The 21,078-nt window shown below is 45.0% G+C and overlaps 2 protein-coding genes across 6 annotated transcripts in view; both read right to left on the bottom strand.

Annotated features, from left to right (window-relative positions):
* Positions 1 to 3,859, bottom strand: part of LOC143137774 (histone acetyltransferase KAT6B-like) — a 31,337-nt gene extending 27,478 nt beyond the window's left edge. Inside the window, exons 1-3 of one of the 5 annotated variants that reach the window (XM_076298084.1) lie at positions 3,722 to 3,859; positions 2,456 to 2,513; positions 122 to 1,024 (exon numbers count right to left, since the gene is read on the bottom strand). In XM_076298084.1, coding sequence (XP_076154199.1) covers positions 122 to 763 — 642 coding nt within the window. In that variant the 5' untranslated portion in view covers positions 764 to 1,024; positions 2,456 to 2,513; positions 3,722 to 3,859. Of the gene's footprint in view, positions 1 to 121; positions 1,025 to 1,532; positions 1,673 to 2,455; positions 2,773 to 3,721 lie in introns of those variants that run through there. The other 4 variants (XM_076298085.1, XM_076298086.1, XM_076298083.1 and 1 more) reach the window with 4 other exon arrangements.
* Positions 3,860 to 6,707: 2,848 nt separating this feature from the next.
* adkb (adenosine kinase b) overlaps positions 6,708 to 21,078 on the bottom strand; it is a gene marked incomplete in the record, with an annotated part of 122,434 nt that continues 108,063 nt past the window's right edge. The window contains 3 exon segments of the mRNA XM_076298082.1: positions 6,708 to 7,682; positions 8,732 to 8,818; positions 17,503 to 17,617. Of these exon segments, the coding sequence (XP_076154197.1) occupies positions 7,558 to 7,682; positions 8,732 to 8,818; positions 17,503 to 17,617 (327 nt within the window).

Here is a 21,078-nt window from a genome sequence, read left to right as displayed (position 1 = left end):
ATCAGATGGTCCCATAATAACACCACAAAATCATGAAAACAGACAACAGGGTGGGAATAGCTCAAGTACTACCAAAAAGACATTGGTCGTGAAATTAAAACGATGCACATGATGGATGTACCTGATCTCTCTCGTGCGGTAGCAGGGTGATGGTCGGCGTGGGTGACCCAGAGGCACAGGCCCCGCGGATGCCGGCTCCCCTCCCGGCGTCACTGCTGCTGCTGAGCCGGTAACGCGGCCCGTTCTTCAGGAGGCGCCCGCTGCTCACAGCCCGCTTGGCGGCCAGTCGGAGTCGCTGCTGGAAGGCAGGGTTGGCGATGACGTGGACCAAGTCCTCCTGGTTCCTCAGGTAGCGCTCGATGTTCTTCAGTGAGGAGCCATGCGAGTCATCCAAGCCCTCAATGGCCCGCCGAAGGACCTTATTCCAGTCGATGTGCCGCAGGTCTCCAGAGCTCAAGGTAGATCCTTTATTGTTGGTGGACTGCTGGGGTGCAGTCTGGGCTGACCCGTGGTTGACAGAGGCCATACGTCCAGGATGACCCGGGTCTTTATACGAGGCACTGCCCTTGTTGGTAACCTTGAGCACGGCGCCATCGTGAACACCTAATTCCAACTGCTCGAGAACGGTCTTCTTGTCCAAGCCGTGCAAGGTGGCAACGGCGTGGCAAATCCGCTCCTCGGAAGGCCGCTGCTTTTGCCGTTTGATCTTCTGAATTGCCTCTAAAATCCACTCCGTGTACAGAGGGTTGGCGAGTTTTACCATGGTTGCGCGGTATGGCGTGGGAAAAAGCGATCCATAAATAGGCCTAATTCCTTCCTCTTTCTCCACGACGTGAGACTGTTAAAACATCCTCAGGACAATGCAAGTGATGAGTGATGCAGAGCAACATCAAGACATGTTTATGTAATTCCCAGGTATGGTGACAGAGACGAATAACGATTCAGAGATAATTCCTCAATAGACAGAATGCTCATCAACCAAAGAGCTGGTGTACAGACACATTTTGTAATTCCACTGGGACACCTACAAGAGGAAACAAACAAACAAAACAAAACAAATCAAAAAATCACCACTAGCACACACACACCACTAGACAGATGCAGTTATGGCACACTACAGTGTGTTCTTAATAAGCTCTACATTAAAAAAACAATTACAGTCTGGGGATATGGACAGAACAATAAAATACAGGACAGACTTTATCCTACATTATGCACACATAACTTGCCCATTTCCAACCTACAAAATTAATTGCAAACTGAGAAAGATCTGATGTTGACAAAAACGACATATTAAGACGTTATCTACCCCCTGATGCACATCAAACTTGACAGAACACCTAGAATCCGGAAATGTAGACTTAAGGAAGTGTATCAATTCCAATGTTAAATTGTTTTTCCAGCAACAAAAAACACTACTACTAATAAAAAAGGATTTCGTTCATATTACGAGTAACGTTATTTGCCCTAATTACAATTCAAAAAGCCAGATAGGGTTTGTTTTGCCTGAATAAAATCAATTCCCAACTCACTTTCTCTTCAGAGAAGTGCAGGGAACAACCAGCAGGTGACACATTTTATACGTGTGACTTCTCTCGGAACCCTCAACTACCAAATGGTGACATCAACCTCCACTCGTCACTGCAGTACCAGGGTCAAAGTTGGACCGCGGCTGAGAGATAACGTGTACAATGTTAATGTTTAAATAAAATATGGTTTCAGGCACTGTCATACTATCTTCTCGATCTGGCAAGGCATATAATCTCGCTAACTAGCAGGCTAAAATAACACGACAATGCTTCTATGCTATCCTAGCTTCTCAGAAAGCTAACAAGCTAATTCGTTAGCCAGATGGAGAAGTGCCATTGGAGCCAAGAAAAAGCATTGGGTGACATCACTATTTTTCTACGAACATCACTGGCACAGGTCGTCATATTTGCGTAAAACATATTCAAGTTCTTTACAGTATTTTTTATCCACATGCAAAGTATGTCAAGCTATATTAGCCTTGCATGCTATCCTGTATTTGCCAAGCCAATGTTGCTACATATTCGGCTAAGTGTCTTGCTAGGTAGCCAACAGCAGCTAAATTGACAAATCTTAAATTACCAGTTTTATACGCAGTTGACACTGATGTCATACAACGCAATCGTGCAAGTTCTATTATTGACAACCCCATAACAAGTTTGGAACTTGCTGCAAAACAAAGTACCTTGCTAACTATGTAGTCGGGTAATGTTACCGCAACAGAGCCAACCAGACTTGTCAAAATGCAGATTAGCCAGCTAGCTAGCGAGCTACAAGGCTACATAGCCAGCTGCTATTTGCGTGCTAACGTTAAGCGACGCTTAGAATTAGTGGCAGCGACTGAGATGCTAACGTACTTTATTTCACGGGGAAATGCACTGCTGAAATATTTGTACAAGAGTGATGAACGAAAAGTCAAAACACCAACCTTGAAATTTAGTAGTGAGGTTGCGAAGAGCACTGCTGGTGCCTGCTGCTGATGTTGCCTAAAACAGTCGCCATTTTGTTACAATGTTGTAGTTTACATGAATCCGACATGACACTGATTACAATCCAATGGAGTCTCATTAAACCTTACCTACACACTAATGTGCCCTCCCTAGCAACTTTAATATTGGTTGTAAAGACAAGATCAGATTTCTGGTTTGATAAAGTACATGTCAATCATTACATATACGCGTAACCAAAAGGGGCGTGTGTTGGCTACATAATTTGCCACTACCTACAATTGACCCGCCTCTTAAGGTGCCAACTCATGTAATGGAGATGACACACTCGTTTACTTTGTGCGCTAATCATATTTTGACAGGACAAGAAAGCCTAGCGTAGGGTGACTTTTAGAGGCCAACCAACGTACCTTAATCACTGATACCAATCAAAGATGGTGAAGTGCATGGCAATTTTCCTTTCCAAACAACAAATTGTAGACAAGCCCACCTTTTGAACACTGGATGAAACAATCAGTTGCACTTGAGAGTGATTTGTTACATTCTAGAGACGAATTGGATACCATTAAAATCTATAACACTGTCAACTAATGTAGCAGCAGTGAGATAACAGGAACGCGTTATTACTGTCCTGCGTGGTGAAACTATTTGTCGCTGCATTAGCTCGTTGACTGTAGCCTACATAAAATGTAATTCACACTCGGGTTAAAAGACGCGCGTTTCTTTTAGCTGTGCTAGCGAGTCATTTTCCGTCCGACATGCTGTCGACTTAAGATCTTTAACAATATTGTGCTTTCACAGTGATTAAATATCCTACTCACCCCCAAACAAGTACAAGCACTTGACGTAAGGAGCTTTCTCGTAGCCTGTCTTGCAAATAAGCCACATGGGTTTGGGTTATTTATTATTTATCAAATTAAATATGTCCACTGGGAAAATAAAACCTTCGGGAGAAAAAGAAAATCCATAGCCTATCCATTCAATATCGCAAGCAGTCTACGTTAAAATCTCATTGCTCCACCTTGAGTGCTGATGCATGATACACTCGTTAGCTATCCATCAGCAGATTAATTTCAATCTTTGGTTAATTTATCAACATAAATGGCATCATTTGTACCACGAGAACGAATCCCGAGCGACCGGTAGCCTGCGTGAACAAACACAACCCAAGTGACAAGCAATGGTGTAGGCGAAATGTAACCTTGCAAATGGTGGAGAAGCAACGCGAACATTTTGCTGGTAGTTACCTTTTCAAGTTTTCTCTCCTCGAGACCTCTCGTCATTAACACGATGATTGAAAGACCCCAAAATGTAAGCATCAAAGTATTAATCCACACAGCTTCCCAAAACACTAGCCTATTTGAACACACGTAGCAATTCTCGCGGTGGCAGAGCGGACCTGATAATAACTAATTGAAAGGTTAATCTACATAGCAGTCTGTGACAAAGTGGTACCCTCCCCCTTCCTCACTGTAGACATCCCCGGTTTATTGTAGCGGATCGTCGCCCTGTGTGCGTTCATATGGTGATCACAGGAAAATAGCCTACATCAGTTTTTTTACTGTTGCGATCTGGTATTATTGACATGCAGAAGACAAACTGTAATGCATGATAATGACATGTCAATAACATCTAATACGGCCATAAACCACATTATCCATAGCTTGCGATGTTTGATTCCCCATATCGCTGTCTTTCTACAGGGAAATAAAAACTTCCTCTGTTGATGTATCCAATTATCTTCACCGTGTGGCGTCCAGCTGGATGGGATGATAGTGCACCAGGGGATATCTTATTAAGCGAGTTGCTCTTCTCGTATGGATCTGTTTACTATTTGTGTCAGGTTGTTACACACCACCATTACAAATAATCAGTAGCTCAGAAGGGTAGTAAATATAAGTGTCTTGTTTGAAGTTGTTGACTTCGCTGTTGTCATGTGAACAGTGACAGTATGTTGCCATCATGGTAGCACTGAGTGGCATGCGAATGACAACAAATATTAGCAATTGTCATGCATCACCACACCACTGACAAAATGCATTTATGTAAGATTTTCATTTGAAGATTATGAGGACACCTAGTGACATCCATTAATCAAACATACAGCGGAACCAGAGCGAGATTCTGGATTTATATTAGGGCGCACAGGAGATGGAAATTGATGCCTAGGCTGGCATATATTTCAAGAGTTCATGTATCTTATTTTAACAAATTATTACATCTAAATTATAATTAGGCTCACATAGATAATTTGTATTTTCAAATTGTTCACATAAATTATGTTAAACCACTGCTCATTTGTTTAGATGAGCTCAAAGCACGAATGATATCAATATGATTGACTGACAAAGAAAGTGTCATAAGCCTAGGCTGATCAGATGTAGTTAGGATTCATGTCAGGAGTGACAAAAGACATCTGTGTCCACATATAATGAATGTCAGTAAGGCCCCAGCAGGTCCTCTATGGCTTCGAGGGTCTGGGGGATAATTTGAACTAAAGCATGTGCCATCGCATGGTGCGCCCATCCCCCCAGCTCACTCTCTGCCAAATGCCACACTGGTGCTCGGAAACGCGTCTGCCCATCTGCGGGGGGTGGGGGGGACGACACCGCAACCCGCGTCTCCTCTTCTCACATCAAATCCCACGTCCAAACAGGAGCTCGTCATCAGCCACACGGAGAAAAATAGAGCTTCGTCGTGACTGGTTGTTTGTATTCTTTCACAGCTGTTCAAAATGAATCCGTCAGGGCGAGCATCTCATGAAGGGTTAGAACGTTTAGGCTATCGTTCTTGACAATGGCCTCCACCACACAGCAAAAAAACGCAGTTTTTTGTAGGCAAAAACGCAGCAACGTTGTAGGCAAAAAGACAGATTAATTTAAAATGTCTTAAATTAATAGTGAACATCTTTTAGAGAATACGATGATAGACATTTTTGACTGCAAACAGGCAGACTTTCACATTTCCTGATCACGCTCCCAGCTTTTTTTGTGTTTGTGTTTAGCCATCTGTCACCTTGAGTAGAAAATGAACCAGCTGCCACCGAGTGTGATCTTGTCCAATCAGAAATCTGCACCCTTTCAAAACGTAGCCATGTGCAACTTGGGGAAAAGACACCACAAAAAAAAAAAAAAGCTTTGAAAAAAAATCCTACCCATTTGCTGAATGACAATTTGGCTGCAACTTCTCACACTGCCCAAAAACAAGTGCCACTGCCAGTAGGCTATCAGCTGCTGAACCTTGATGTGTTACCTTCTCATCTCAACACTCCCTATGCAATGCCACCACAGAATGTGGTGAGGATTTGTTACATTGGTGCACTTATGATATGAGTTATCAATCATTGATTTTTTCCATCTTTTAACAGTAAATGCAATGCAGGCAGGGGCATGACGTACTTGGCATCAGAGGAAATCATTCCACCTCACACTCTGTCAACACATAAAGGCCTGTCTGACAGAATCATCCTAACAACATGTAAGCCCCGACACATTCAACACTGCCAGGCAGGCACATGTTACACACGATCAGGCTAGCCATCAAATATCAAGGGTAGTGTGTGTGTGTGTTTGGATCTACAGTACATGCTTGTCTTCAGTCCCCCTGGATGAGATGAGGTGGGGCTGAGATGGAGCTCCTCTGAACTCTCCCAGACATACACCCTATCCACCCACCAAAGCCCAACCACACACACACACACACTTGGAAACCCATGCATGACACACATGCATAACACAGCTGGGATAAGGCTCATTTTCAGGTCCCTTTTAGCGGTCCCCCACATATGAGCGAGCCCACTAATCCCATAACGGGGAGAGAAGGACCTCCTGCGGGCATGCAATCCACATCCAGGAGTGAGCGCCTCACTGCGCCCAGCTGAGATGGCTGAGGAGACACAACCCCCCCCCCCCCCCCCAGATGCCTCTGGCAGCCCCCTCCCCCCCATTCCACCCCATCCCAGTCCCCAATTCCCACCACTCCACTGCTTTCTCCATTCTGCTGGTTAAGCAATCTGTGTGTGTGTGTGTGTGTGTGAGTGTGTGTGTGTGTGTGTGTGTGTGTGTGTGATCAGGCACAGGATTGATTAGCTTGTTACCCTGCATGTTCCTCCCTCCCTACCCACACAGCCATGCACCCAACAACCCTTTAGAGTACCCCAGACTAAATGGAAATAGATTAACAAAGCAAACAGCACATGTGGTTCACATTCAAAATCATTCTCAATCATTTTTTTCTCTTCTTCTTCTATTTATTTGTCTTGTCTGATTGCATTACGTTGACGCTTGGCCGTGTTAGAGAGTATGCAGACAGATCTTGACCTTCAACAAACAACAAGCGTGTACCTTTTCTTTTACATATTGGATTGTGCGTTTACAGATACAACCTGAGCTTCACAACAATAATTGCCAAATATGTCTATTCTTGTTCCTTAGCCTGAAATATGAAATCTATGACATCAATTACACTTACATTTGACTGCTATTCTATGTGTGTATTCCAAATACTGGATTTTCTTTACATATTTTCTTTCATTTCAGTATTAAATACAAAGGAGATTGCTATTTGTGTGTAAAAAAAAAGACTACTGTGATGCTGTTTTGGACAGCTACAGTTCAAGTTCAGGCTGCTTCTCACACAGTTACGGGGGAATTAATTTTAGTGTGATGCATCAGACGTACACATTTGCAATATCTGTGGAGCCCTGCCAAGGAATAGAAAGTGTAAACAAAAACATAGAGGCACATTAAGAGTCTGAGATGCAGGCAACATTACAGAGGCTGAAAAAATACAAAACAAAAAGTGTCTGTATGTTCAGAATATCCACTCACTCACTACATAGTGCACTTTAAAGTGAATAGCAACCTCATTAGTTATTCACTTTAGAGTGCACATAGCGTCATGCAGTGCACAATATAGTGAATAACTACTATATGGTTTTTAATAGTGCACTTTATAATGAATGCGTGGATGTTCTGAAGACAGGCAGAGATCAAAAAAGAGAGCGAGGCAGAGGATATGGAAATACACAGTGTTTAGGGGAAGAGGAAGAGGAGGAGGAGGAAGAGGCGTGAGGTTGTGGAGGTTATTGGAAGTCGGGCTTGTCGGGGAAGGTGCACCCCGCACGCCGGATGATGACGTTGGCGGCGTAGTGGCCGGCCCGGATGCACTGCTCCAGGGGCTTCTCCAGGACCAGTTCCGACAGGAAACCTGGACGGGGAAAAGGGAAGCAGGAAGGCCAGTCAGCAAACAGCTCACGTCATGCATGTCCCAGGGAGAGGAGTTCCCCTCTGAAGCCGTGTGCGTGATGGCTCTATGTTGGGGACGTCACAGGGTGTGATAATGGTCTAAGTCAAACCACAACAGAGCCTCCAGGTGTAGGCTGTCAAACCACACTACAGTCTAAAGAGGACAATTTCATAAATCCCTTTGGTAATAAATCTGTAATAAATGAATCATCAAGGAACAATTCCACATCAACACAATAACAATCTAAGACATTTCATATTAATGCAACCTAATACATTGTATACATTCAATATACATATTATTTATCAGATCCATTTTAGATACTTATATGTAGTACAGCTACATATGAAATCCAGAATTCAGTTGGCTGGTGACAACAGAAGACAGTACTAGGTGTCTTCTACTGTGGCACCAAGGATCAACATTTCACAGCAGGAAACAGTAGCTGTCTTCGCAGTAGCTTTGGGTGTGTGTAGGTGTGAAATATATAGAGCCTACCTACACCCCTTTCAGCTACTCTGGATTCAGTGAGAAGGAACTGTAAAATAACATGCTTGTTTCGAGTGAGGCACTTGGCTGTCTTTCTTTCGAACAGGAAGAATGCCACCTTGCTTTCACAGGTTGTGCAGAAAGTCAAATTATAAACTATTTATAGTCAGGTTGAAGAGGAGGCCATGAAATTGGCTATGTACAGCCAATTGACAACAACAAATCCTACAATGAAACCAAATCTTCTTAATAAATATGTAAAATGTATAAATAAAACATATAATATAAATACTTAACAATTATCTATTTCACTATATAATTCATAATCTAGATAAACTCAGTGTAGTGGCTTCAACTCATTGATTTCCATTACATTTTACTACATACATATTTGTAAGCATTTTCAGTGACTTCCTTTTTGCCTGTTTTTACATAGTTTGATACCTTGCAGGATTTATTTTGATATTTGTTTACGAGAGTGGTGAAGTAATTAGATGTGTGCCGATCGGACATGTACGTACCTCCAACAAAAGCATCTCCAGCCCCGTTAGTGTCCACAATGTCATTCTGATCAATGTCTAGCACTGGGAAATTCGTCACATTATCACCTGGGAGAACAGAAATGAAGAAGAGTGATAGAGAGAGAGAGAAAAGAGAGAGAGAGAGAGAGAGAAAGAGAGGGAGAGAGAGGATGTTGCTTGTTAGGGTAAAAGTGGGCTAAGACAGTGAAACATGGCAAGTATATCAGACATGACACACTGTAGCATGAAACACTGTGAGGAAAAAAAACATGCTGGCAGGAGCTTTACTTCAGTTGGTTTTGCTTCACAGATTTGGCACCGAAAAACGGCGTTGCATTTTTACATTCTTTAACAGCACATTTTCTCTTAGCGGTCCATGGCGGTCCACGTAAACGTGTTTAGCATTGCAACATTACGGCGTTGCATGTGCTCGTCGGGGGAATGTAACACGGTGTGGATCATTTCATCACTCTCTTGGACTCAAATCATTTGCTCTGCCAGGAGCCTGGAGGATATCTCACAGTAATGTCAAGCTTCTTGAAATCAAACTATCCCAACGCACACAAGATCTTCAAACAAGCGCGTCTCTTGTCAGCAACAATGAGCCTTCAGAAAGGGGCCTGCCAGACAAAGTCTGACACCCAGATGAAAAGAGCAGAGCAGAGGTTGACAAGTTTGATGGTGGTGATGGTGCAAGGGAGGGAGAGAGGGAGAGAGAGAGAGGGAGAGAGGGAGGGGGAGGAGGACAAGAGACAGGTCGGTGGATGTTTGGAAGACTGGGAAAAGCCAACAGCAAACGTGATGAAGCCTCGTGTCATGTCACTACAGATCAGCGGCAGATGATTCGCCAGTGGCATGGAGAAGCCGTCAGGACTGACACGCGTTGGGAGTCGAATGTGCGGGATGCCGTTTTCCCTTAGGCTCGAGTGGACGCAAGCAAACCTTGACTCTTCTAGTGTAGACTCTTATATTGTATCAAGAGAGGTGAGAACAAATCCTACCACCCCCCAAAACATCTGGCAAGCTACATTTACCCCCCCCCCACCACTTCTCACACCATCTCTGCCTCTCGCCCCCACACACACACACACACACACACACACACACACACACACGAGTCCCTTTCTCAGAGCCTCTTAAAATAATAACGGACGTGTTTGCAGATGCGGCAGTGACGCAGACATCTAAGGAGATGTGAGAGGACTGGAATTTATCAGCCTGCCAAGGGATTTTGTTTCTTCTCGTGACAGACAAGCACTTGAGAGCGGGCTAATCCTCGATGGCTCGAAGAAAGGAAGAGGAAAAGGAGGGGAGGAGGAGGAGGAGAAGAAGAAGAAAAAAAGAGGAAGAAAAGAGAGAGAGAGAGAGGGAGAAAAAAAGCAGACACAACACTGAGTGTGAAACGCTTCGGAGGCTGGAGCTGCCAGATTCACTTAAGACGGGCGACGCCATTTGCGATTTGGGGGGGGGGGGGGGGCAAAGCGAGAAATGAGTGACACTTGAAACAAACAAACAAACAAACAAACAAAAATCACTGCGACATTCCGATAAAATCAGAAACTTAAAAAAAACACAATAAGAGTGAGGGTGGAGGGGGGTGATAATAAACAAACATTGTAAACAATTTCCATCAACGCATTGTTTGACGGTCACACAAAACAGGAACGTGTGGATAATGAGTGTTCTGGATAGAAAGATGGAGGCGGGTGACTGTTTCAAGTCTCCAAAACAAAGTGCTAACACCATGACAGACATCTAACTTAATTAGCCTTTAAAAACACAACGAGAGGGGACACATTTCTGAACACATTGGTTTGTGCTTGAGGGCCATTTGAAAAACAAAAAAAATAAAATAAAACAATAGCCCATTTTTTCAACCGGCTTTTTTCAGCTACATCCCAACAAAACCTCAGACAGATAAGACATGTAGTCTACAAACACACCTAAACCTATATGACAGGCGTTCGATTTCTCTATATCTTTTTTTCCCCTGCAAAGTTCCTCAAAAGGAACATTTTCCTGTTAACAAAGCTGCTGATTGTCAGGTTGATAATTAATTACAACAGACTTGGCTCCTTTTGGGAGCTGCTAATTAGTGGCATAACATCTTCGCTTAATTAATGCTACAAATTAAGTATTCAAACCCACCTCCCCGTTGATGTCACTAATGGCAAATCCTACATGCAACAAACGACAACAATAGTTTGGAGCTGGCAGCCACATTATGTTGACTTTTTGACATCCTATTTTGAAACTGTCTTAAATGAATATATACCACAGTATTGGTTTACCGTAAAGATGTGGTATGTGTGCAATGTAGACCAGACAAAGGGCATACCAAGAAATGTTAAAAATAGACCTGTGACTGCATCGCTTGCACAACAGTTATCAGCAGATAAAATGTCTGGAAAAGGAAATATTGGCCACAGCTTGCTAAGATGATTCACCAACTGCACAGGGTAGGGTCTAGAGATGGATGGAAAATGGAGCGACAGCAAAACACAATATACTCTGGGCCTTAGAAGGACACCCCATTAAGGTGCAGCTGAGATGACTTTTGGGACGAGATGGTGGTTTGTGAAACTTTCTTGCTAAAGGATGCTGCCATCATACCAAAGCGCCAGACATGAACTGGAGGGGTAGATATCCTCATTCCTGGATATCTACCCCTGCCCTCCGGAGTCACTGGTACTTAGGGCCAAGACTGCTCCGATCAGCTGTTTCTCCCTCAGACAACTCACCTCCTGTGCTGGTGGGCGCGACTGTCTCTCAGGCCCTGGGCTGGCCTTCAGCTACCAGTGAGTCACTTACACACTGCAGCACAAAGCATTCCAGAGGACGACAGGGAAACGGTTACTCACATCACTTATCAGCGATACACCCACTCAACAAAAACACACCTCAATGGCTAATAACAAAACAAAAACAAAAAACCTCTCAGAGATGTCACTGAATTTACTCATTTGGTCTCCAGGGTTCTTTTTATGTATCTGGGATTATTATCATTTCTTTTCCACGAGAGAAAGGGAAGAGCACGCATATCATCAGTGCTTTCACTTGGTGATTTTCAAAACCCATGGCCTTGGTGTCATTACTGGAGCTCCGCGCTCGGCAGGCTGAACTATGGGTAGAATATCTCGTCTGATCTGAGTCATGCAGCCACTTATCAGCAGTACTTTAGAGAAAATGGGAGAGAAATCAGTTTAAGGGGCTGGCCATGTGAGAATGGCATGATGGCCGGTAGCACATGCTTTCACGACGAGCGCTCGGGCCTAGTGCTCTCCACTAGTTTCACCGGCCATTAGTTATTCAAGTCCTGCACTCAGCAATTACTGAGAGCTCCGCTAATTTGAGATGCGTGACAGAGAACGGCTTGCTTGCTGACGATTTGTTTGAGTCAGCGTTCTCGCAGCGCCTGGTGACAGCGTCCTCGTGTCTCCGCGAAAAAGAAAAAAAAAACTTGTTTATTTATGTGTCTCCGACCCGGCTAATATCATTCACAAATTAACAGACAAAAATCGTTAGAGAGTTCACTGAAAACACTCTGGCAGTTCAGTACTGCAAGTTCATACATTAGTAAAGGGGGGAAAAAACATGTTTTGTTCCCAGGGTGCAAAATGGCTGCTAATACTGTTACTCTACTTCAAGTCGATAAAAGTAGATGTCCTCTTGACAACCTGATACCCACCTCTCTGGGACTCCCTTAGGTGCTGTAATTGGCAACTACACATTCAAAGGCGGTACCACTGTAGTAATCAATGAGAAAAACTTCCAAAGAGATGGCTAGCTCTGAATTATTTTATGTGATCACTTACAGCACATTACAGGAAGGGAGTAGAGTCTACATTATAGACTCACGTAATGAGCAAGTCTGGCAAAAATAGCAAGAGTGGCTAAAATGAGCAGGATAATAATAGAAATAGAAACATAGTACTTCAGTAATGCATTAATGGGAAACACAAGTCTCGGCTGGCAAAGGCATTTAAAAGCAGCATACTAGCAATAAGCAGAGCACTGCCAAAGCACTGTGTGTATGTGCGTGTGTGTGTGAAAATATGTGATTTCTGTTGTGAGCTGCTGTGTACCGTTACTGGCTTGTGGTCGTCTCTGTAAACACCCCTATGGAGGACCATTTGTTCCTCTCTGAGCTGATTAGGGTAGGGTTTACTTTATATGCAGGGTCGAGTTAATTTTCACACTGAGTCATCGCGCTCAAGTGGAAAGGCTCCTAAAAATTTTCTTTGAAGGACTTGGGCGAGTTTATTCTTCTCATCCATTTAACAAGTTGACTTGGGAAGAAAACAACAATTTAATGCAAAACATGTACTTTATGCAAAGGGTTTATTAGTGACAGTCCCATGAGAAATAATTCTCAGTTTCTTGTTGACCTCAGGGTATGACACTGGAAGCATTTGATGATATTATTTGACTGTTTAACTAATAATGTTTTAAAAAGAAGAACACAAGTCTTGCACTGAAGAGGCAAGCGTAAGAATGATGTCAAGCTACATAGGCCTCGAAGGTGCAAGAATTCTGCGTAAACAAATTTGCTGTCACTGTGGGGGATCACGATACCTTCACATTAATTTAACATTTAATTAGGTCTGAGACTTGTGTCCCAAAATGTGAACTTTTCAAAGCTTCCGAGTTTCGAGCAATCGGCAACCACCGGTTGCCATGCATCATCTGGGGACATTCGTGTCAGTGGGAGCTATTCAATCAAATTATTTAAAACTCTAAATGCTTTAGCTTGAACAGCGCTAAACGACTAAAGGCCTCAAAGGAATGTCATCAAGCAAGACAGCAAACAAAGAATTAGTGACAAGCACTACTCTGCCCTTGAGCGCTAATTCAATCATGACGTCGAGTTTTATTTGAATACTTCTGCTTCTTTGAGACAATAATAGATTTGTAATAGACTCAATTATGGAACATGACATCTTTGAGGGGAGACTGCTTTAAATGGGCAACTCCTAAATCATGTTAATAATAGTCATTCCTGATAGGTGAAGAGCATGGGGAAAAAAAAGAAAAGGAGTAATCTCGGTGATGGTGTAGCATCACAATCCTTGTTGATACATTATTGATTGCTCTGTACACATGAAATAAATAACTTACTGACTGGCTCACCAGTCATTTTACCCTCAACAATAATCGGTGGCTAGCTAGTATGAAACCCTGTGTATTGATATCTTCATCGTTCTTTTTTTTTTAAACCACAAAACACACATAAAAAGAACCTGCCTGCCTGACTGAACCGCTAGCCTCCCACACCCTACCTACCCTCTCCCTGAACCCCCCCCCCCCCCCCCCCCCCTTTTCCCAGGAGAGAGCGCACTTACTCAGGGGAGCCGACTCAGGCGTTCTCTTCCCCGTCCTTATCAGTGATTAGAGCGACTTGGCCCTGGCTGAACGATCGTTTATTAGATCTCCTTCCCGTTAGGGTTCAGGGCACAATGATCTTAATTAGTGCTTTAATAGGTGTGTCTCGCGCAAGCACACTGTAGTTCGGCGGTGTCAGTGGCCGCTAAATAAAGGGACGGCGTTTCCCACACAGCCTCCATTAAGCACTTTTAAGAGCCGAGGGGCGATGAAAGGCTGATTTAACATTTCAAATGAGAGGCTGAGACAGAAAAGGGAGGGAGAGGGAGGCAGGGAAGCAGACGGAGAGAGAAGGTGGGGGTGGGGGGGTGGGGGGGTGGGGGGAATAAGGCAGCGGCAGAAAGAAAATCGAGGGAGCAATAGAGACAGTAACAAAAACAAATTGACATCTCTCTCTGTGCACAATCCAACTGAGGGTGAAGCGTGTGCTATCTCTCTTCTCCTCTCCCCTGCTCTCTCCCTCTCTCTCTCCCTCCCTCAGTCTTTCTCTCTCTCTCTTTCTCCCTTTTCTCTCTCCTTCTCCTGTCCTTAATCACAGCAAAACGGTTTAATGTGACAACGCAGAGTCTGGCAAATGATCAAATCCTGACAGGGGGACAAATTGCAAACAAAATGAGAGATCAAGTTTATTAGAGGGCCGCCTCTGGGAAATGAGAATCTTTAATTCTCTTCGCGCACTGACATTTATTTGGCTGCTGCGGCAACGGTTCCCGATGGCTCACCCGGCGCGGGGGGTGGGGGGGGGGGCGGTGGGGTTGCGGCGGGGACGAGGGGCCTTTTTCCTCCACGATACCGGGGGCCGTCTGTGCACGCCTCCCATAACCTCCCAGTGACATACATCATGTCCGCCCCCTTTTGGATGCCATCACAGACAGGCAGCCTCTCATCATTCTCGAGCACTCCACCGTGCAGACCTAATGCGGGCCTATGTGTGGTGTCTTCAAACACATAGGAAGCCAGGGGAGATAAGTGTGTTGATTGTGGTGGGAGCAGTGCCTTTTTGTTGTTGATGAAATACACACCCGTAGGACAATATGTCTACCTGCGGTTCTGCTCGTCAATCACAGAAGACGGCATCACAGACTCTATTAGGACTGTGGTGGTGTCAAGACCAAGAGTCCTCCAGAGACTGGCTGTGCTTATTGGAAGCGAGCGAGTAAGGAGTGTTAGTGCTTACCACCGCACGATGGCAAAAGGCGAAGTGCTTTTCGCTAACACCACCATCAAAACTGGGGACTTTGGACAGACTCAGCTGTCAAAAGCAACAACAAACATCAACCCCCTTTCTCATTGTCCTTCTACGGCTCACATTCTTGGCCATCAGATCAGAGTAAATGGGAAGAGATAAAACACAGGGAGCGTGAGAGAAAGAGAGAGAGAGAGAGAGAGTGAGACAGAGAGAGATAGATAGAGATAGAGAGAGAGAGAGAGAGAGAGAGAGAGAGAGAGAGAGAGAGAGAGAGAGAGAGAGAGAGAGAGAGAGAGAGGGAGAGAGAGAGAGAGCTGTCTAAACTGATGCATGCCCCATCATCTGGACGGCGAGAGGGCCCGAGTGCTTAGGCAGGCCATTCCACCCGGCTCGGCCCCTCGTCTCCACTGATCTCCTGCTAGCGCTGCAGTCTGGTAATTGCTGTGGCGTGTTGATATATAACAAGTCCTCCCCGGCCCTCCTGACTGCCTTGCCTGTGCTGCAGATGGCCAGGAGGAAATCCAGAGCTTCAGAATCGATGCTTTACAAAGATCCCGGGGATATTAACGTGGTGCCCGTTAAACACGGTAAACGTTTCCCCCTCTGTTACTCAATACAGTGGATCACCTGATGAGCCCGTAAGGCAAGAAGCCAGACTTATTTTTTTGTTGTTAATATATTGTTTATCTTTGGATACATACATTCTTATAACTTTTTAATGGAACATTTACTAACTTTAAAACACAGCAAATACATTAAATGATGTTAAAATACTTAAAGACCAAGGCCTAGACAAAGAAAATGGCATTTGACCAAGTCTTTATAGTGACGTATGATACAAGTCAGCAGAATAGGGTTATCCAAAAAGAAATTAAACAGTTTGAGACCAGGCAGTGGGCAATGTGAACAGATTGAGTGAAAAGCAGAAGGCAAAAAAACAAAACAAAACCAAAAAAAAAAAAAAAAAAATCCTCCCTGCTCCTTTGCCCTGCTGGCAGCGGCTTGCGGGCAGCTTCTTTAGAGGTGAGAGATGTGTCCGCTGCCTTACCTGCGGCTCAGTGGCGTCTCACTGACCCCCACCGCAAGGGCAGCGGGGGGAGACTCCCCGCGGCTTTGCACAAAGCGCTGGGGCTGGCGAGGGTAATCTGACACCATCATCTCTGCTAACACAGGCTCGCTCTCTGACTACCCCCCCCCCCCCCAACCACCTCCTCGAAACACACACACACACACACACACACACAGACACACAGACACACAAAAACACACACATATACACACAAACACACACACCGGCCCCAGCTTACACACACACACACAGACACACACACACACACACCTATACACACAAACACACACACCGGCCCCAGCTTGCTGGCTGGGACATCGCCTTTTAATATGCTCCAACACTGACAGAAATGCCAATATTGCAGAACTAAAAGGGGAGAAAGACCCGGGGAAAGAGAGGGGGGAAAAAAACTGGGGTTGGCAGTTTTAAATCACAATGGGCCCTGGTTGGATGGAGTCCAAGCCAAGAAAAAAAGGAAAAAGAAACGGCCTCAAAAATACCTCCCCTAGATCCCTAGATCCCTTTCCCTGCTGCACGTTAATGGTCTAATCAGCTATAGCTTTGCTTTTCTTTCCTTTTTTTTTTGAGTGTGTGTGCCACAGTGCCTTTTTTTTTTCCTGATTGAAAATTAAACCACTTGTAAGTGCTCCTAATACACATTTCATGAAAGAGCTCCTCAAATCTAACACACACTAACCCCCAATAGTTCATCACCTGGAGTACTCACCAGGGATCCCATTTATGTACGTGAAGAAGTACATTTTAACACTTTACCCCCCCCCCCCCGCCCCCCGCCCCTTAAGGATAGTGTATTGCATACATCAGAGGGCCTCTCGACAGATCTGTCAATAGTGGGCTAGGACGCCGGCTGGTGTTTTTTGTACGGCCCACCACAACACATTGATCCCACTGGTAATGCCCCTAAGCACAATGCATTCCGCGCAGAATCTATATCCAGAGGAAGACTGCTCTGGGAGCAAATGAATTTCTGTCCGAGGCCCCCCTCACGTTAAGAGAATGATCGGTCGCCACCAATAACAATTCAGCGCTTTCGCAAGGATGCGGATAATTGAAAGAGGGGAAAGGTAAATCACTTGTGATGGACGTCAGCGAGGGAGGATCAGTGCTTACCGACGGTGGCCACGGTGTCGTCCTTGCCTTGCGTGAAGACCACGATTCGCTGGCGGTTCTTGTTCACCTTCGGCAGGTTCTGCACCTTCTGTGCAATTTCTCCAATATCCTCTGTCTGCAAATACAATGTTATGGTATTATGAAGTTTCTGGAAAAAAAAAGCACTAAAAAAACTGTTACAAAAACAGACAGGAGATTAATCTCTGTTAACCATAAGGCAATAAAGTGAAAAAAATGACACAAATATTTTATTTTGAACAGCTTCACCCAAAACATCATGAATACCAACAATGAAAGACTGTGTACAATGTAACAATGTCTGTTAAATCACAACATCAGACAATTTTGCCTCAAAAACAATCAATTAAACCAACCAAAACAAATAAACCATCAGTCATTGTTTATTGACTACAGCCTGAGAGCACATCATCCCTAAATGCATTCTGGGAAGCATCCCAGAGGGCTAATGGTGAACGTGTCTCCAGGCCGACGCGGCCCAGTGCAGCTCAGCCCTCAGCATCTGTGTGGGACGGCTCCAAAAGAGCCTAGAGACCGGGGTGTGTGTGTGTGTGTGTGTGTGTGTGTGTGTGTGTGTGTGTGTGTGTTGGGGGGGGTTCGGGAGGGGTGAGGGTAGCTCTCTGGTGAGGTTCTCTTTGATCAGGATGAGAGGGAAAGAACCCCCCCCCCCCACACACACACACGCTCCTGTCAGGAAGGCTTGATTATTAGCCCATCACTATGCATCATGTGCAGGTGGGATGTCTCAATCACCCCCCCCCTCTCTCTCTCTCTCTGTCCACCAGGGGCTCTTTTTTAATCATCTCTCCTCCTCTATGTGGGACTGTAGCTACGGGGGTAGACGCCCAGAAGGAGCATCCATCGCCTCGCCTCACCCCCATCCAACCCTAACTAAAGATGAGAGGTGACAGCTGCTTTTGGAGCCTTCACCTGCCTACAACTCACACCTGGGAACAGGTCTCAGCTCCAAAGCGCTCACCAGCTCATAACCCCTCCATTGACTCGGATTCTCTGGCTTGAATTGAGCACAGTAATAAAAGCCGTTGGGGGGAAAAACATTGGCTTACATGGCAGTGTCTGAAATGAGACTCAGCCGCCGCCCCCCCCCCCACACACACACACACACACCCCTCCCCCCACCACATTATCCAATCCAAACGCCTCCTGAGATGTGCATCTCTGAACAGTACCTGTTCCGGAGAAAGCACTCAAATTCCCACCCACATATGGCATGACAGCAAACCTTCTGTCTGTGAGTAGCAAGAATCCCAGGGGGCACCTCACAATATCATCCACGATCAGGTGCTACGATGTAATGTACCGCCATCGTACATCGCCAGCGATAAGGACGCCATCACCATCGCTGCCATTTTCTGCCTATACTCATCAATTTCCTCAACATCGCCATCTGGACTGATGAGGTAGTGCCACTTGAAATGGCAAGGGTTGCCCACAGGGGAAAATCCATTTGAGGCTCTAGGCTTCATAAAAAATATCAATACTTGGCGCCGGGGTATTGATGACACGTCACATGATGACATATAGATTGCTATATCAATTTCTGGCCCGCCCACTGTCTTTGAACATTTGAACTTTGAACCCTTTTCCCAGATGCTACCTGGGCTATGCGGCGCAGCTGTGTTCGCCAGTTTAGCCACCGCACACGCACAACCAAAACAAACAATCGCACGCAGTCAGTCAACAAAATGCCAAATGCCTGTTCCCTAGTGGCACCACATCACCAAATCCCACGTCAGACGGAGCTTCCCTAGCATGGAGCGAAAAATAAATAAATAAAGAAACCGAAAATGAAAGAGGCCATTTCCTAAACTTGCTCAAAGGAGCACAGCACTTCTTAATTAGCCCCACGCTCTCATTAAAACACGATGACGGGGGGGGTGGACTGTGTGTGTGTGTGTGGATAGTGGGCGGCCTTCCCTGGCAATCCCTGAGCAGCAAGGTCGAGGAACACTTAACGCCCTGGCTGGGTGGGCTGAAACGCTGCTCACTGTGTCCCCAAACGTCCTTTAATCAGTCCGGGGACATTGGGGGGGGGGGATGGGGGGGGTAAGGGAGTACAGGGACACAGAGAGATGTCTGGGGGGTGGGGACGAGGGGGGTAAGGAGCTCGGAAGTGTGCACTAATGGGGAGGATAATATGGAAGGAGGCTAGCAGGCCACGGTGGAGAGTGATCGGTCACTGTGATTAAGCCCTCCTGCGTCCATCCGTTTAACACAGAAGACACACACACACACACCCACCTCCTTGCTCACTCACTCAATCACTCACTCACTCACTCGATCTGTTCAATTACGTATGGTCGTTACAAGCCTGACACTCCTCTCCTTCTATCAGGCCTTTGGCAGTGACTAGAATTAAGGTGCACACTTTTAAAGAGCTTTCTTACATATATCCGTTAATTATGAATGGTTTTGGGTAACCTGGGAGGTGAGGGTCAGGCAATTAGGTCTCATTCATGGATTTAACAAAACACTGCTATAAAAGGGCTCTGGACAAGAGGAGCTGTGGCACAAGCAGCAGCATCCAACATCCAGCTGCCAACAAAGTAACAATAAAGTAAAAAATGTGCAACTGTGTTAGTTGACCTGTTACCAACTAGCTAACTAACCAGTCTCTTATTATTTTTATGTGATGAGATGTACTCCTTATTGCAAGCTCTTATCTGAATGCAAATGTGCTATTAATTCTAAAGGGCCAGATCAATGTTGAATTGGCTACACAATTCCCTTTGTTGTTCCACAGGTGAAGGAAAAAAACAACAAAACAAAGGCCTTTTCATGAGCACAGAACGTTCACATCTTTACTAGTCACGTTCAAAAAGTCGGCGTCTGTATTGGAGCTAATGAAAAATTGATCTTCCCTAGAAAAGTGTTTGTGAGATGATGATGGGGGGTGTTTGGGGGGTGGGGGGAAAGATTCAATTACCGCTCTTCAGCAGATTGCTTGGTGCGGCCGGGCTATTTAAAAAGACAGAGAGAGAGAGAGAGAGAGAGAGAGATGACTATCGGAGAGGGGCCTTGCCGGGCTCCCCTGTGATGTCCATGGAGATAATAAAAATGACTGCTTTTCACCTCCCCGTGCTACCAAAGGAAAATGGTGATTAACAAGCCACCCGATGCTGCGCTGGCCGTCATTGATCTTGTTTAATCAGTAGCGTCGATGCACAGTCTAACTCAATATTAAAGACTTGTCAGGCGGATGAGGAGGGGATATTTGACAAGGTAGTGCAAACTATATCAATGTGCAATTTTGCCTCTCTTTTTTCCCCTCTTGACAGTAAATTGAAAGAATTCAATCAATGTGAGTTTCTTTGGCCCAGAAAGTCAATGGATTGTGTGTTTGATCTATATTTCACTCTTCACACACGCATGTATAGATATTCATTATTATTACCCTTTTGTCTAGACTTGTCTTTCCAACAGAAGAGGGGGAGACAGAAAAGAGATCCCCAAAGGGGAAAGCACACATCTTGAATCCATCATCCCCAATGAGAGCCCATGCAAGCTGCCATTATCAGGGAAAATCGCATTCGCTGC

This window comes from Alosa pseudoharengus, unplaced genomic scaffold (assembly GCF_046254945.1).
Source record: "Alosa pseudoharengus isolate Yale_2024_CS ecotype anadromous, Long Island Sound unplaced genomic scaffold, YU_APseudo_1.1 YU_APseudo_1.1_scf_21, whole genome shotgun sequence".
NCBI classification, from domain to species: domain Eukaryota; kingdom Metazoa; phylum Chordata; class Actinopteri; order Clupeiformes; family Clupeidae; genus Alosa; species Alosa pseudoharengus.
This window is presented reverse-complemented; position numbering and strand designations above follow the sequence as displayed.